This window comes from Schistocerca serialis, chromosome 1 (genome assembly GCF_023864345.2).
Source record: "Schistocerca serialis cubense isolate TAMUIC-IGC-003099 chromosome 1, iqSchSeri2.2, whole genome shotgun sequence".
In the NCBI taxonomy this organism is placed as follows: Eukaryota; Metazoa; Arthropoda; class Insecta; order Orthoptera; family Acrididae; genus Schistocerca; species Schistocerca serialis.
In genome coordinates this window covers 701,916,986-701,933,598 of record NC_064638.1, presented here as the reverse complement: position 1 = coordinate 701,933,598, position 16,613 = coordinate 701,916,986, and the positions used below count along the sequence as shown (strand labels likewise).

Below are 16,613 nucleotides of genomic sequence, written 5' to 3'. Positions count from 1 at the left end.
CAGACATTTATTTAAGGATCTAGGAATATTCACAGTAGCTTCTCAGTATATATACTCTCTTATGAAATTTGTTATTAACAACCAAACCCAATTCAAAAGTAATAGCAGTGTGCATAACTACAATACTAGGAGAAAGGATGATCTTCACTATTCAAGATTAAATCTAACTTTGGCACAGGAAGGGGTGAATTATACTGCCACTAAAGTCTTTGGTCACTTACCAAATAGTGTCAAAAGTCTGACAGATAACCAACAAGTATTTAAGAAGAAATTAAAAGAATTTCTGAATGACAACTCCTTCTACTCCATAGAGGATTTTTTAAATATAAATTAAGAAAAAAAACAAACAATAAAAATTATAAAAAAATTAAAAAAATAAAATAAAATAAAAAAGTTGTTACATTAACTTAATTATGTTGTTAAATTAACTTAATTATGTCATGTATTGGAAACTTTGACTCGTTCTACATCATTACGAAATATCGTATTCATGATCCATGGAACTAGTATTAATCTAATCTAATCTTACCTTTCGAATTTACTGTCTGCTTTTGCTCTGCCTTCCTGAAAACAACATATATGCGAAGAGTCTTCTAAGAAATGAATTTCAACAAGTTAAATTTCAGGTATTTATTTCCATTTTTAATCTTTGTGAGATCAATTCTCTAGTATATATTTATTCAAAATATGAGATCAGTTTACTCAAAAATATACTTCTATGTACAAAAGATAATTTAAGATGGCATTTGACATCAGAAAAGGCACATTAGAAAGACACCAGTATTGTCACATATTTAATACTGCAGTGCAACCGATCGGCCCACTTCAGAAGACACTTGCGTGGAAACATTAGTAATACTGAGTCATAACTCGTGATTATTCAACAACTCACACGCCGTGCTTGCAAATGCTTTCACACACACACACACACATATAAACAAGACACGAGATAATTTACAGAGAAAAAGGCACACAGGCAAATCGACTAGCATATTTGGAATATAACGCAACAAAAAATGTCGCGTGATAATTTACAGCAGGTACCTTAGTGTTTACTGTGCTCTGTTGGTTGACTCACAGACGACATAGGGCACTTCAGAAACCCAGTCAATTATGCAATGGAAGGAACTTGTTTAGCACATTCTGTGCTGGTTTTGTCTGAAGCACGAACTTATTAATTCTGCCTGTAAGGCTTGTCATAGCGGCAACCTCTAGCGCAGAATATGATCCCCGTGACATTTTTTTTTTTTTTACTAGGGCCGCAAGTTACTCTACGTCGCATTACCAACAATATTTCTGTAGGACAGATATGGAATGAAAGCAGAAATATGTGCCTTTCCTATCACAGGTCGGCGATCACAGTCAATTCCGTGCTTTCTTTGTAGCTGCCCTTGGAGCCGGAAACTACTCATGGGAAATGACAAGTAGAAAGTTTCGCTCGCGATGTAGCTCGATCGCGAGAATTTTGCAAGACAGAGTTGCACTTAGAAGTTTTTCCCGAAAGTTTTGAACCTATACGACACGGGAATAATTCTTCTCCTGTGACGATCACTTCTTGAAACTGGAAACTACTATTTTAGGCTACAGAATTCACTTCTTGTGAAATCTTCTGTTATGTTACTAGGGTCGACCACTTTTAAAGGATAATTTTCTAAATAAAAATGTTTTCTTTTGCAGCTGTGCGCAGGGTCGATTAATTATTTATGCCACCATTTGTGTACTGATCTTCACGATGAGTGACATGCTCGAGGGTCTTAAACCAGCTGTAACAGAGCATCTGGTGAACTCGACGGTCTACGGTGAAATACTAAATTTCACTAGTATGAAATGATGTAACTTGCAATGACGATAACTAGACGAAGGAGCCACACAGAATTCAAAATCCTTGTTACCTGTTACAAGTTTCATATGGCGGTCTTTGCGTCGTTAATTTAGCTTTTTTTAGCTTTTTTGTATTGATACGAACTGTTCGAAGTGCTTACTGCTGACAATTACTGTGAGAAACTGAACAGCCAGCGTCCTTCTCTACAGTTACAAGACAATACCATACAGTACTTGAGTTAAGTAGGGGGAAATTGGAAGATCTATACGGGGCAGCGTCTCAGTTATGTTGCCTACAACCCAATTATTATTTAGAGTTAGGTACAGAGTAAGGAAGCAAAGGTCAGTTTGCTGTATGTGGGTTTGGTGAACTTCTACTACGAGAGTGAAAGAATACTATTACTCAGGTGATAAATGTAAACTCGTAAAGATTAACATATGTAGAATAATGTTCTGATTCTTTGTTTCATTTACCCTCGCAAAATACGCGATTGCTACATCATTCAGTTTGTCTGTCTTAAAGAACATTTAGAAAATAAATTCTCTATTATTTTGGTTGTTAGTACCTATCGTGTTCGAAATTAAATTTTGCATAAATGTTTGAGACATAATTCCATTTAAATACTGAACGCCAGTTCAGTTTTAGTGATGTATTTCCTGTACCGAATTCGCCTGTTTGCTAGTCAGATATTTATTCTGCGTTACTATATTTCCCACGAACAACGAATCAAATTCTATCGTACTGGTACTCTTCAGTGTCAGAAGGATGAATCTTTTCTTGGGTTTATTTCTTCTTGTTACCCGTAACGAAGCATAGAGAGGAATAGAGGTAATTTATAAATCCATATAATTTGATTGGATCTGTCCAGTTCTACTTACAAAAGTACGAGTATTACGATGGAGTATCAAAAGGTAGGCGAGAAGCGACGGCAGAGTACTGTGCTGCTCTGTACGTCAGGATAGAACAGCTCTGACTGACAGTGTTTTCTGCGACACAGAAATATATGAGTTCCTGTCAGAAATAATTTTAATCTCTAAGCTTGGCGCACACTGCTGCATAGTGAAGCTTTCTTGTCGTATATGTATATAAGTGATCGACCCTCGAAGTTACTTTGTAGCCGTACGGAAATCGTTGCTACTGGTGCGAGGTTTCCCAGAGACTAGAAGAATATCGCAGAATCTCTTCGACATACTGTCCTCGGAGTATAGTCTGTAGACGAAGATGTGAGTCGACGGAACACGGGCGTTCAGTAGGCGACCTCGGCGCCCCACGGCCGGTACGGCTTCGCGCCGGCCGAGTTGAAGGGCGTCTGGTGGTGTGCGCCGCCAGACGCCGAGGGGAACGAGTTGAGGCTCATGTGGTACTGCGAGGGCGGCGGCGCCGCGTAGCCCAGCGAGGCGGCGCCGGCCGCCGACGTGGCGCTCGTCGTCGCGGGGTTCTGCTGCTGGGGGTGCCTGCCCGCCGAGGAGACGGCGGTGGAGGTGGGCGGCGTATGGCACTGCTGCTGCTGCGTTTGGTGCTGATGTTGGTGCTGCTGCTGCTGCTGCTGATGGTGCGAGCCGTGGTGCAGCCCGGCGGCGCCGCCGCCGCCCCCGGAGGCGGCGCCCGCCCCCGAGGAGGCGGCCGCCAGCTCGGCGGCGAACGGGTGCTCGGCGCCGTAGGGCTGCGGCGCGGGCGCGGGGGGGTAGGGCCATGCGGGCGGCGGGCCGGCCTGCTTGGCGGCGAGCTCGCGCTGCGCGGCGCAGCACTGCAGGTGCGACATGAGGCGCAGGCGCAACGGGTCCTGCACGTCCAGCCCCTCCACCGTCACCAGGTAGCGCGCCACCTCGGCCGCGCACTCGCGGAAGCCCAGCCCGTGGTAGTCCATCGCGAACTTGTGCGGGTCGTACGCGAACGCGTCCACGCCTGCAACAAGCCACCGCGCACCGCTACAGAACACAGTCGGAACTACGCACAGTAGCACGATGACTAACTTCCTAAATCTAACTGCACAGGCTACAGCTGCTGGATTAGACATGTGAGACAACTGAAAGTCATGCGATAGCAATATGCAAATATACAAACGGCGCTAGTACCGTGCACACAAGGTGAAAAGGACATTGCATTAGCTGAGCTGTCATTTGTGTTCAAAAAATGGTTCAAATGGCTCTGAGGACATGGGACTTAACTCCTGAGGTCATCAATCCCCTAGAACTTAGAACTACTTAAACCTAACTAAGGACATCACACACACCCATGCCCGAGGCAGGATTCGAACCTGCGGCCGTAGCGGTCGCGCGGTTCCCGACTGTAGCGCCTACAACCGCTCGGCCACTTCGGCCGGCCATATGTATTCAGGTGATTCATGTGAAAAGGTTTGCGACGTGATTATTCCCAACGACGGAAATTAACAACTTTGAACGTGGAGTGGTAATCTGAGCTAGACATGTATACTATGTGATCAAAAGTATCCGCATATCTGGCTGAAAATGACTTACAAGTTCGCGGCGCCCTCATCGGTAATGCTGGAATACAATAGGATGTTGGCCCACCCTTAGCCTTGACGATAGCTTCCACTCTCGCAGGCATACGTACAATCAGGTGCTGGTAGGTTACTTGGGAAATGGCAGCCCATTATTCACGGAGTGCTGCACTGAGGAGAAGTATCGATATCGGTCGGTGACGCCTGGCATGAAGTCGGCGTTCCAAATCATCCCAAAAGTATTCTACAGGATTCAGGCCTCTGTGCAGGGCAGGGCGGGATTAGCCGAGCGGTCTAGGGCACTGCAGTCACGGACTATGCGGCTGGTCCCGGCGGAGGTTCGAGTCCTCCCTCGGGCATGGGTGTGTGTGTTTGTCCTTAGGATAATTTAGGTTAACTAGTGTGTAAGCTTAGGGACTGATGACCTTAGCAGTTAAGTCCCATAGGATTTCACACACATTTGAACATTTTGTACTGTGTGCAGGCCAGTCCACGACGGGAATGTTATTATCGTGTAACCACTCCGCCACAGGCCGTGCATTATGAACAGTTCCTCGATCAGCAATCGCCATCTTCGAATTGCTCTTCTACAGACGGAAGCAAGAAGGTGCTTAAAACATCAATGTAGGGCTGTGCTGTGATAGTGCCACGCAAAACAACAAGGGGTGCAAGCCCCCTCCACGGTAAACGCGACCACACCACAACACCACCGCCAACGAATTTTACTGTTGGCACTACACACGCTGGTAGATGACGTTCACCGGGCATTCGCCATACCCACACCCCGCCATCACATCGCCACATTGTGTACCGTGATTCGTCCCTCCACGCCGTTTTTGCACTGTCCAATCGTCCAATGTTTACGCTCCTTACACCAAGCGAGGCGTCGTTTCGCATTTACTGGCGTGATGTGTCGCTTATGAGTAGCCGCTCGACCATGAAATTCAAGTTTTCTCTCCTCCGGCCTAATTGTTATAGTACTTGCAGAGCACACTGATGCAGTTTGGAATTCCTCTGTGATGGCCTGGATAGATGTTTCGACCGAAGACGACTGATAAACGACGTTCAGGTCAGGTGAGTCCAGGTTTCAGTTGGCAAAACCTGATGGTAGGAATCAAGCGTGGCGCAGACGCCACGAAGTCATGGGTCCAGGGAGCCAACAAAGCACTCAGCAAGCTAGTGGTGGTTCCATAATGGTGTGCGCAAAATCCTGCACTGGCAACAATTCCGCAATTATGGAGCCCTGCAGCAGCAGCGTGGCTCAATATTTCTTCAAGGGACTTCCAACGACTGGAGTCCGTGCCACGTCGAACTGCTGCATTACGGCCGGCAAAAGAAGGCACAACATGATGTTAGACCGAGCGAGGTGGCGCAGTGGTTAGACACTGGACTCGCATTCGGAAGGACGACGGTTCAATCCCGGGTCCGGCCATCCTGATTTAGGTTTTCCGTGATTTCCCTAAATCACTCCAGGCAAATGCCGGGATGGTTCCTCTGAAAGGGCACGGCCGACTTCCTTCCCCATCCTTCCCTAATCCGATGAGACCGATGACCACGCTGTCTGGTCTCCTTCCCCAAACCAACCAACCAACATGATGTTAGGAGATATTCCATGACTTTTGTGATCTCATTGTATAACATGACGTGGACTACAACCAAGAAGCATTTAATGAAAACTTTCTCTCAATCGAAGTCTTCATACCGAAAAGGAGTAGAGTTTCTAGTGAGTGTCGTTAAGGCCCTAAAGTAGATGAAAGGAAAATCTGACATCCAGCTTCTTTGCTAGAGAGGCAGGAAGTTTGCACAACAAGTGGCTAACGGAGGCAGGGATCTCTCAACAGATACTGAAAAAGACACTTTAAACAGCCAAAAGCTGCTGAATTAATAAGTTTCCTAATTTTCGATTCGTTTTATCCTAAATCGTCAGTATCTCGGCAGTTGTGAAGATAATATGAGAGGATGATTGTCTGATATCAGAACAGTGTAGCTGATCGGAAAATGTGTGTTGAGAATGTGAACTGCGCTGGGGAAGACGTGCAGTGCTGAGGAACGCTAAACGGACTGCGCTAGAGCCCGGGAGGAGACGGCTGTGCGGGCAGGCCGAGGCGCGGGTCGGCCGCAGCCGTGGGAACCGCGTGAACCCGGGCCGCCTGCGCGCGCCGCACTGCACCAGCCGGCCGACGCCGTTACCGCCAACCTTCACACCGACATCCCTAGAGCACTGCGTCTAACGTGCTGCTAGAGGGTAAGGCACGGCGTGTACAACAAAAATGATAAACAAAATCTGACAAAAGTAATTGCACAAATTTACACATGTTCAGTAGTAGTCAACTGAAGTCAGCGACTGTTTTCCAAATTTATGAAATTATTTTTACTTCTCCAGTCACTTTTTGCTTTTATTAACACCACACGTTTCGGCACCACGTTTCATCCTCGGTTGAGTTACAGTTACATGTAGCTACGTCAACTTGAATTATTGCTATTAATCCATATGCATTATAGAAACGGATGTACGTATGTATATATGAATGTATGTGTGTTCCACATTTCGTCCTAAACAGGTGGACCGATTTCAATCACCTTTGTACACATACCGCTTACTTTTTTTTTTTTTTACTATCAAAAACAGTCTTGATCACAAATTATTTATTCCGGTGACCGGTTTCGACGACAACTGTGGTCATCTTCAGACCAATGAGTGAGAACCTCCTTCTGGTGGTAAATCACTAGTGATTTACCAATGAGTAAGAACCTCCTTCTGGTGGTAAATCACTAATGATTTACCACCAGAAGTAGGTTCTTCCTCATTGGCCTGAAGACGATCACAGTTGTCGTCGAAACCGGTCACCGGAATAAATAATTTGTGATCGAGACTGTTTTGATAGTAAATATTTGTAACAACATTGATCACTGTTCCTCCCACAATCTATTTAAAAGTAATTAATATCGCTTACTGTCTGGAAAGAATAGCTGTGGCCACAAGAACCACGTGCATATCATAGGGGCGACGGTGGGGGTGAAAAACCTGTGTAGTCACCACACGCGACTGCTCATCCATTATTTGAGAATGAGAGTACTTAGTGACCTGCAGCAAACTTTAGACATAATTTCAAACCTTTAAGAAACTTTTTCTCCCCGACAAGCCCACAAAATGATGAAAGGGAAAACGTATATCGCAAACTACATTTTCGCTGTTTGTGTAGTGAAACTACCGCATCAGGCAGGACGTTTTAGTTCATTGTTTCTTTACCATAAAATTTATTCACGACACATTTTGCAAACAGTAATCATTCATTTATTCCACTGAATCTAAGTGTAAAATTATATCATTTTACGACGCACAGTTCAGGAAATATGACGTCATAAACATTGGTATGCGTGAAAAACTGTCCAATCATGCATGGCGTTTGCCGGCCGGAGTGGCCGTGCGGTTCTAGGCGCTACAGTCTGGAATCGAGCGACCGCTACGGTCACAGGTTCGAATCCTGCCTCGTGCATGGATGTGTATGATGCCCTTAGGTTAGTTAGGTTTAATTAGTTCTAAGTTCTAGGCGACTGACGACTTCAGAAGTTAAGTCGCATAGTGCTCAGAGCCATTTGAACCATGCATGGCGTTTAAATTTATTATCTGCTAATAACTGTATTTGCAACAAATTTTGCAGATAGTAGCCACATATCCCGCTGGACGTACTTACAGAACGGCATCACTGCACGACACATAGTCCAGGGGGATACGACGTCATCAACACTTGAGCTGCCTTAAAACTAAACTGCACGGCGAAATTCACTACAGATACAGGTGAAATGTTTGTAGAAATATATGTGACGTATGTTAAATACGTGTAAAACATATTTCACATGTGGGCACTCTGCCAAAGTCAAACGAGAAAAGCTCCTCCTAAAACCTTACATCGATTTCAGTCAACTTGGTACTCACTTACTATCTGGAAAGAAGTACTGTGTGAGTAAGAACCACCAGCTTGGTGACGGTGATCGAAGGTGGGGAGGAGGAGGAGGACATGGAGAGACACTGCTTCACACTGTTAAAAGTGCGTGGAATGAGAGGAACAAAGACGTGAGAAGAGTAAAGCCGGTAATACATGTAATACTAAATTAATTTTGTTACTTAGTTTGCTGTAAGACCCATCTATTTTTAACTCTGAAATTTGTTTCGTATTTGCACTACACTACCATAGCTCAAGAATATCACAAAATTCTAAATAGAATCTTCCATTATTTGTTTTAAGAAAGACTTTCCTAATCGCGTTATCAGACAGCACGCTGGTAAACTTGTGTAGTACTTGTGGTGGTGGCAATAAGTGCAGCGTCTTAGACAATAAACGGTCATTCCTTCCGTCATCCACTCTGCGAGACAGGCGCCAGGAGACGAAAGAAGAGAACAGTTGACATGTTTTGCATCATGCAGCATGGGGCGATTCTTTTTCACCGAGCGCGGGTCAAGTTCAGCAGCGGTGATAAGTGTAAATAAAACAGCGGTTGGTGCTTCTAACATCAGACAGTGATAGCACGTGTCCTTTGACCCTTAGACTTAGGCAACGGGCCCCCAGCGGTGTGTGTCGGAGATAGCGGCGGTCTCTGCGGGCGTGTTGTGGCGCTAATCGGCGTCGAAACCGAACCGAAAAAAGGAAGCGCAGCCAGTAGGCTTCCGAACAACTGGCAGTTGTGGCTCCGAGGCAGTGGCTGCGCCGGGACTCTGTTCGCGTTGTTGCGGTTGTCGTACAGGTATTCCCTCCATGTTCGCACTCGTTGAAGCACAGGCGAGTCCGTAACATGCCGTTCTTCACTGAACACATCGTACTCCACCTCGAAAGAAGAAAGCAACAGTAATGTTAGGAACGCTCGGTGGACACTATGTGCCGAGTATCTAGTCACACAAACTGAGGTGACCCAAGTCATGGGATACCTCCCAATATCGTGTCGGACCTCATTTTACAGCGCGTAATGCAGCAACTTGACGTGGCATGGACTCAAGAAGCCGCTGGAACTGTTCCTGAAGAAATATTGAGCCATGCTGCATTTACAGCAGTACATAACTGCGAAAGTGTTGCCGGTGCAGGATTTTGTGCGCAAACTGGCCTCTCATTATGGCCCATAAATGTTCATCGGAATTCATGTCGGACGATGTGGGTGGCCAAATCACTCGCTCGAATTGTCCAGAATGTTCTTCAAACGCCGGTCAGAGAGGCCAAGCGGTTCTAGGCGCCACAGTCTGGAACCGCGCGACCGCGACGGTCGCAGGTTCGAATCGTACCTCTGGCATGGATGTGTGTGATGTCCTTAGGTTAGTTAGGTTTAAGTAGTTCTAAGTCCTAGCGGACTAATGACCTCAGCAGTTAAGTCCCATAGTGCTCAGAGCCATTTGAACCATTTGTTCTTCAAAACAATCGCGAACAACTGCGGCCTGGTGAAATGTTTTGGAACATGAAGTCCATGAATGGCTGCAGATGGTCTCTAAGTTGCCGAAAATAACCATTTCCAGTCACTGGTCGGTTTAGCTGGACCAGAGGAAACAGTCCATTCCATGTAAACACAGCCCACATCATTACGCAGTCCCTTGTTGATAACCTGGGTCCACGGCTTCGTGGGAGTCTGCTCCACAGTTGGACTCTAACACCATCGGGACTCATCTCACCAGGCTACGGTTTTCCAGTCGTCTAGGGTCCAACCGATACGATCACGAACCCAAGAGAGGCGCTGTAGGTGACGCCGCGCTGTTAGCAAAGGCAATCGCGTCGGTCGTCTGCTGTCATAGCCCATTAGCGCCGAATTTCACTGCACTGTCCTAACGGACAGGTTCGTCGTACGTCCCACATTGAATTCTGCAGTGCTGCTTGTCTTAGCACTGACAACTCTACGCAAACGCCGTTGCTCTCGGTCGTTAAGTGAAGGCCGTCGGCTACCGTGTTGTCCGTGGTGAGAGGTAATGCCTGAAATTTGGTGTTCTCGGCACACTCCTGACACGGTGGATTTCGAAATACTGAATTCCCTAACGATTTCGGAAATGGAATGTCCCTTTCGTCTAACTCCAACTACCATTCCGCGTTCAAATTCTGTTAATTTCCGTCGCGCTACCATATTCACGTCAGAAACCTTTTGACGTGAGTCACTCAGCACAAAAGACAGCTCCGCCAATGCGCTGCACTTTCGCACCTTGTTTACGTGATACTACCGCAACGTGTTTATATGCATATCGCTATTCTGTGACTCTTGTCGCGTCAGTGTATTTTGCAGCAAGTTTTCCTGAGATGAGGTGATGTGATTGTTTGAATTCACTACCAGTGATGAAATTTTTCGGAGATTTTGAAAGCACTCTCACGCAAGCTGTTGTCATATAGCAGATTTCACAGCAGTTTTCCTTGCCTTTTTTTTTAGCAATAGGAATCGATTAAGATCCCTGAAATGGAGTATGTGAAGATGGGCCACGATTCGGATCCCTTGTTAAGCTGTAGGGCCGCCGTGTAACTGGAGGGGTGGTCTAGTCCTCAGGTCGCTTGAGCTCTGTGGTGTCGAAGCTAACCTAGAGAGAGGTTAGGGTTTAACGGCTCGACACTGTGGTCATGAAGTTCCGTATACACTGCACGAAACAGCCTAGCGCAACAGTTCCATAAGTAAACTCTCACGGAATGTAAACCCATAGCCGGCTGGTGTGGCCGTGCGGTTCTAGGCACTTCAGTCTGGAACCGCGTGTCCGCTACGGTCGCAGGTTCGAATCCTGCCTGGGGCATGGATGTGTGTGATGTCCTTAGTTTAGTTAGGTTAAGTAGTTCTAAGTTCTAGGGGACTGATGACCACAGATGTTAAGTCCCATAGTGCTCAGAGCCATTTGACCATTTTTTGTAAACCCACCTACAGCTGCAGCTGTTGGAGGAAATATGGGCTGACCCTATCGAAGGAAGTGGTGCAATCGTCCGAAGTAATTTAGGGAAACGTCAGACAGGGATCTGAAAGGCACTACGTACGAACACAAGTTTTACGTCTTAAGTATAGGCCGTTTCTTTCACATACATTAAAATCCATAATTTTTGATTTATCTGATTTGATTCCACTATTACGCTAAATTCGCTGCCTACCATTGTATTATTTATATCACGCTTTTTGCTGACATAGTTTTCCTTGTAAATTACTAAAGCGTTTGCCGCAAATACTATTTCAAGAGACACTTTTTTGTTACGGAGGCTTGAGCACATGATCTGCATTGACCATGTTTGATGATTTGAACTGAATCGATGACGAATGATTCACAGTCATATCTTTATTCTACGTAGAAAAGTTGCGGAATCTGCAAAATTTCACTATTTAAAGTTTGTAACAAGTCTGTGTCCCTCATATCTCTCGTCGATCTTAAACCTTCTGTGTGAACAACATGGTAAAAACACCTGTCCCACTGGAGTAAAATCCTTTCTGTCCCACTTCATACTCAGCCACTTTCTTCAAGTCCTTCTAAGTAGAAGGAACCACACTCGTTGCATTAGAGAACTGAATAATATCTCCAGTATCAAAACACTGTTAATGAACAATAACTGCTACCATTGTGCCTACGCGCACTCGTTACCCGTTTCCATACTTCTTTCCAACCCAAACCTTGTCATTTCCCAGCGTTCTTAACTCGTGCAATCTCCTTAAATTTCCCTTTGCCAAAACTACCTACATCGCAAAATATCTACCTTGGACACATAAAAATTCTTTTTTGTAAGTGGCATTATCACAACTTTGTACACCTACAAATTCTTTTTGTTACTGCCACTATTATTATTATTGTTATTATTATTATTCGGAGCTGCAGTAATAGAACTGCTGGAAGCATTAAATTTATTAGCTCTTAGTCAGTATTATTTATTCATTTTGTTTCTACAGATACTCAAATCATTTTATTACTACTTGTCAGAATTGACGTATTAAAATTATAGTTATTTCTTAGGTAACTATGACGTAGAAAAGGTGCTGTATGTGTAAGAGCTGATCAGGTTAAATAAAAATTAATTAATAAATAGTACAAAAAGAAAGGGAGTGACGAATAAGGACACTCAGAAAATTTTAATTATTACCTCGAAAAACTATAGTTACGCAATTAATTTTTTGTATGTTTGGAGGTACATATTTGCAGTATGGATACACATTGAAATCCCCGCGACATATTACCGTCGTAGCATGCCACTAGAGAAGGCAAAACAAAATGGCGCCGAATATCTCTACTTTATCAATATCCTCTAGCGGCTTGGTACGGTACTGTGGAATAGGAATTTGACAATTCAGGTATGAATCCGAAAGGTAACTCCGTTTTTTCTACGTGACTGTTAAACGGTAGTTTTAATGTAGGCCGGCCAGAGTGGCCGAGCGGTTCTAGGCGCTACAATCCGGAACCGCGCGACCGCTGCGGTCGTAGGTTCGAATCCTGCCTCAGACATGGATGTGTGTGATGTCCTTAGGTTAGTTAGGTATAAGTAGTTCTAAGTTCTAGGGGACTGATGACCTCAGAAGTTAAGTCCCATAGTGCTCAGAGCCATTTGAACCATTTTTGTTGTTGTTGAAGAATAGGGGAAAACAATTAAAACACTGAAAAAATCGGAAGATGAAACGGATATGTCCTCAAAATATTAAAAGTCTAACGTTTTCTATGACAACTGTATTACTGATTTATTAAAAGTGAGACTCACGCAGGTAGTGGGGAAAACGTGGGCACAGTGCGGTGGGAATCGAGGAAAGCGAGAGAGCACGCGGTCCGCTTGGGAACGGAAGAGCGCCAGCGCCGAGCGTGTGCGCATGCGCGGGCCGTGTAATGAAGCAGCGGCAGGCCCTGTAATTTGGGCGAGGCCCGGAGCAAGCGGCGCGTGAACCGCCACAACAGGTAGCCAGCCACCGGCCGACTGGCTTTTTGCTGCTCGTCTCTGCTCCCGCTGCGCTGCGGTTTCCGACGTTCCGATCCACACGAAATTTGTCCGCCCCACCGCGCATGCCGGCCACTCTTTCGGTCCGACATTAATTTGAGCCATTTTATGTCCTGTAAAGAAATACTACTCGGCCCGAAAACAAGGGCACGCACTTCGTGGCGCGGTCCCAACCGAACCTCGCTGCAGATTTATGTTCTAGTATGCTGCGTGCGAGCAAAAGCTTACACGAGCAACGTCTAATTTCCCGACGACGAAAACCGTTCTCACGGGCCATTTGGCTCTTATTATAGACCCGAAGGAATGCCCAGTCGTACTGGTGGGCGAATGGCATGTACCTGGTGTCCCTCGTCGACCGTTCGAAAATGGTTGTCTGCCTGAGTATACTGACTATAACTATGTGGAAACACGATGTTGGCTAATACAGGGATCATTTTTTCTCCAGGGCATGTGCTGGTCGCTCTTTAGGCAGGTTTTTACAAGTGTCCCATATGCGCAGACTCCTACCTCCACTGGGAATATCTGTTGTATATATTCTACTGGACGCCGGCCGAAGTGGCCGTGCGGTTAAAGGCGCTGCAGTCTGGAACCGCAAGACCGCTACGGTCGCAGGTTCGAATCCTGCCTCGGGCATGGATGTTTGTGATGTCCTTAGGTTAGTTAGGTTTAACTAGTTCTAAGTTCTAGGGGACTAATGACCTCAGCAGTTGAGTCCCATAGTGCTCAGAGCCATTTGACCCATTTTTTATTCTACTGGACGACCTCATTAGTTTAGATTTCGAACGTCTGTCGTTTGCTTCGCTACATTAACTGCTCAGCAAAAAGTTCTCTTGAACCACTCTAAACAAATCGTTGTTTATAATTTAATAAAGCTTATTAGATTAAGTCACTTAACAGCTAACTGAAGATGACAAATCGTTTACAGTTAACAATAATATCGAACCCGGCTTAAAAGCACTTTCTTGCCCATCCATTTTGGTGGGGCGAAAGAATCCAAAAACTTCACGACTTTCTAGAGCTTACAGAGCATCAGTCGGCTCTTGTGGCCGAGCGGTTCTAGGCGCTATAGTCTGAAACCACACGACCGCTACGTCAGCAGGTTCGAATCCTGCCTCGGGCATGGATGTGTGTGATGTCCTTAGGTTAGTTAGGTTTAAGTAGTTCTTAGTTCTAGGGGACTGATGACCTCAGATGTTAAGTCCCATAGTGCTCAGAGCCATTTGAACCATTTGAACAGAGCATCACATTCAGGACATGAATCTACATTTTTAGACGCCGTCTTTCCGAAACGACGTGCTTAATGGAATGAAACATTAACGTTAAAACATTTACTGGGTTTTTCAAGTGAATACCTGATTAGTTTCTTATGAAGGCACCATGTGAACCGTTCTACCAGTTTACCTTCTGGACTGGTAGAACCAGGTGCTTGTTCCTGTGACGCGTTGGCTGTGGGACATTAACGAGGAAATGTACTGTGCAATGGAAGGGCAGGAATGCAATTACGGATTAAATGCCATGCTTAAATGTTGAATGAAATTAGCAAAAGCGATCGGAAAGATCGACGTATCTTGGTGGTTCCGCTAAAGAAATAAGTTTCTTAAGACGCTCATTTGCGCTGGGATCGCTTACAAAATTGTGTAAATTTTTAGGTTCACTAAAAACAGAATCAAAATTTTTCTGTTCATCAATGATTTCCATGGGCTATTTTTTCTTGTACTAGGAAGTGAAACTGAAAAATATCTGTAGAAAACAGGAATCGTCCAACAACTCAAAAAAAGTTTAGATACTCGTTGTGATACAGAAATGCAAGGTGTAGATGGAAAATTATTTACCATGCGTTGTTAGTAGGGTTACTGTCATGGCTTGCAGTTAGGCACCGGTTCTGTTCAAAAATGTGAGTGAAATCTTATAGGACTTAACTGCTAAGGTCACTAGTCCCTAAGCTTACACGATACTTAACCTAAATTATCCTAAGGACAAACACACACACCCATGCCCGAGGGAGGACTCGAACCTCTGCCGGGAACAGCCGCACAGTCCATGACTGTAGCGTCTTAGACACCGGTTCTGGTACGACGACGTAGGGTTGAAGCACAAGCATCGTGGCAGCTGCAGACAGTCAACAGGGGTCTGGACAGGGTCTGTGAGCAGGGTTTTGCACAAATCGCTGTTTTATCAAAAGAGGAATAGTGCTGCTGATCTGCAAGAATATCCACTAGTTAAAGGGATACGGAGAGGTCCTTTTTCCGCACCAGGGTTGAAGAATATGATCCGGAAGTTGGAAATAGCTGGCGATATCGGGATTGCTCCTGGGAGAGGACGACGACCAATTGCGCCACGAATTGTTGAAGTATTTACTATTGCCATGGCTGAAAATGCTGGACGCAATGTGCGAGCTTCAAGCAGTGCACGCGCTGTGTCACGCCACCTTGAACATTTCATGGTCCACAGTGCTGCGGACAATTGTGAAATGGTACCCATACAAACTCTCAGGCTGTCGTGGGTACAGGTGGTCGCTACATGGAGCAATGTTAATAACCTGAAAGGTAAACATGGCTTGCAGTTAACAAATACCTTCTCTTGTGGAAATTAAAATGTGTTTGTTTCAGTGGTTTATTCGTTTTTCTGTCTTTCTTATTTCTTTTTCTTCCGCATGTCCTTACAAATCTTTCGACCAATTAGCATTTCCCTTCAATCTCTCTTTTTTCTTAGTGACTTTCTCAAGTGGCGAAAGCTTAGTATGTTGCATGGAGTGTGAAGCCGTCCCTTTTTTTATAAAGTGCACTTACCATACAGTTGCAGAAAACGACCACTCTCATCTCAGCCATTAATTTCGTTTCGGTATTGTAACAGTGTTTGCGATTGATGGTATTTAAATTTTCTTCTGACTGTGACCGTAAATACTGACTACACATCAAGTTTTTATTGCGAACGAAAGACCCAAGCTTGTTGACTGAAAATCACAGAGTTGTAAAACGCGTAAACAATGTATATCAGCAAGGAAACCATAGGTAGCTGCTAGTCTTTATTTCTGTTAATATCCTGCAAATGTTAGTTGAGGGTGTTGCGGGTTGGCAGGAGAGCCAACACCGTTTTACTAGAGGAAGCCGAAAGGCATGCGTTTTAGCTCACGCAAGCTGGCGTGAGGTCTGGAACAGGACAAGGAAATTAGAATTTTAGAAAAAACGGACGTAGCTGGTGGAATGCTTAACTTTAATCCATAAATGGTGAACGTCGGCCTTGACGGCACATTATTACAGTATCAATAGTAACTGGTACTGGCGCCTTGCTAGGTCGTAGCAAATGACGTAGCTGAAGGCTACGCTAACTATCGTCTCGGCAAATGAGAGCGTATTTTGTCAGTGAACCATCGCTAGCAAAGTCGGTTGTACAACTGGGGCGAGTGCTAGGAAGTCTCTCTAGA

General features: G+C 45.1%; 1 protein-coding gene across 1 annotated transcript in view; it reads right to left on the bottom strand.

The window, feature by feature from the left end:
* Window positions 1-1,197: 1,197 nt before the first annotated feature.
* The window catches only part of LOC126426612 (hairy/enhancer-of-split related with YRPW motif protein-like), a 57,953-nt gene continuing 42,537 nt past the window's right edge, over window positions 1,198-16,613 (bottom strand). The window contains exons 5-6 of the mRNA XM_050088537.1: window positions 3,399-3,727; window positions 1,198-3,329 (exon numbers count right to left, since the gene is read on the bottom strand). Of these exons, the coding sequence (XP_049944494.1) occupies window positions 3,069-3,329; window positions 3,399-3,727 (590 nt within the window). The 3' untranslated portion in view covers window positions 1,198-3,068. The remainder of the gene's footprint in view (window positions 3,330-3,398; window positions 3,728-16,613) is intronic.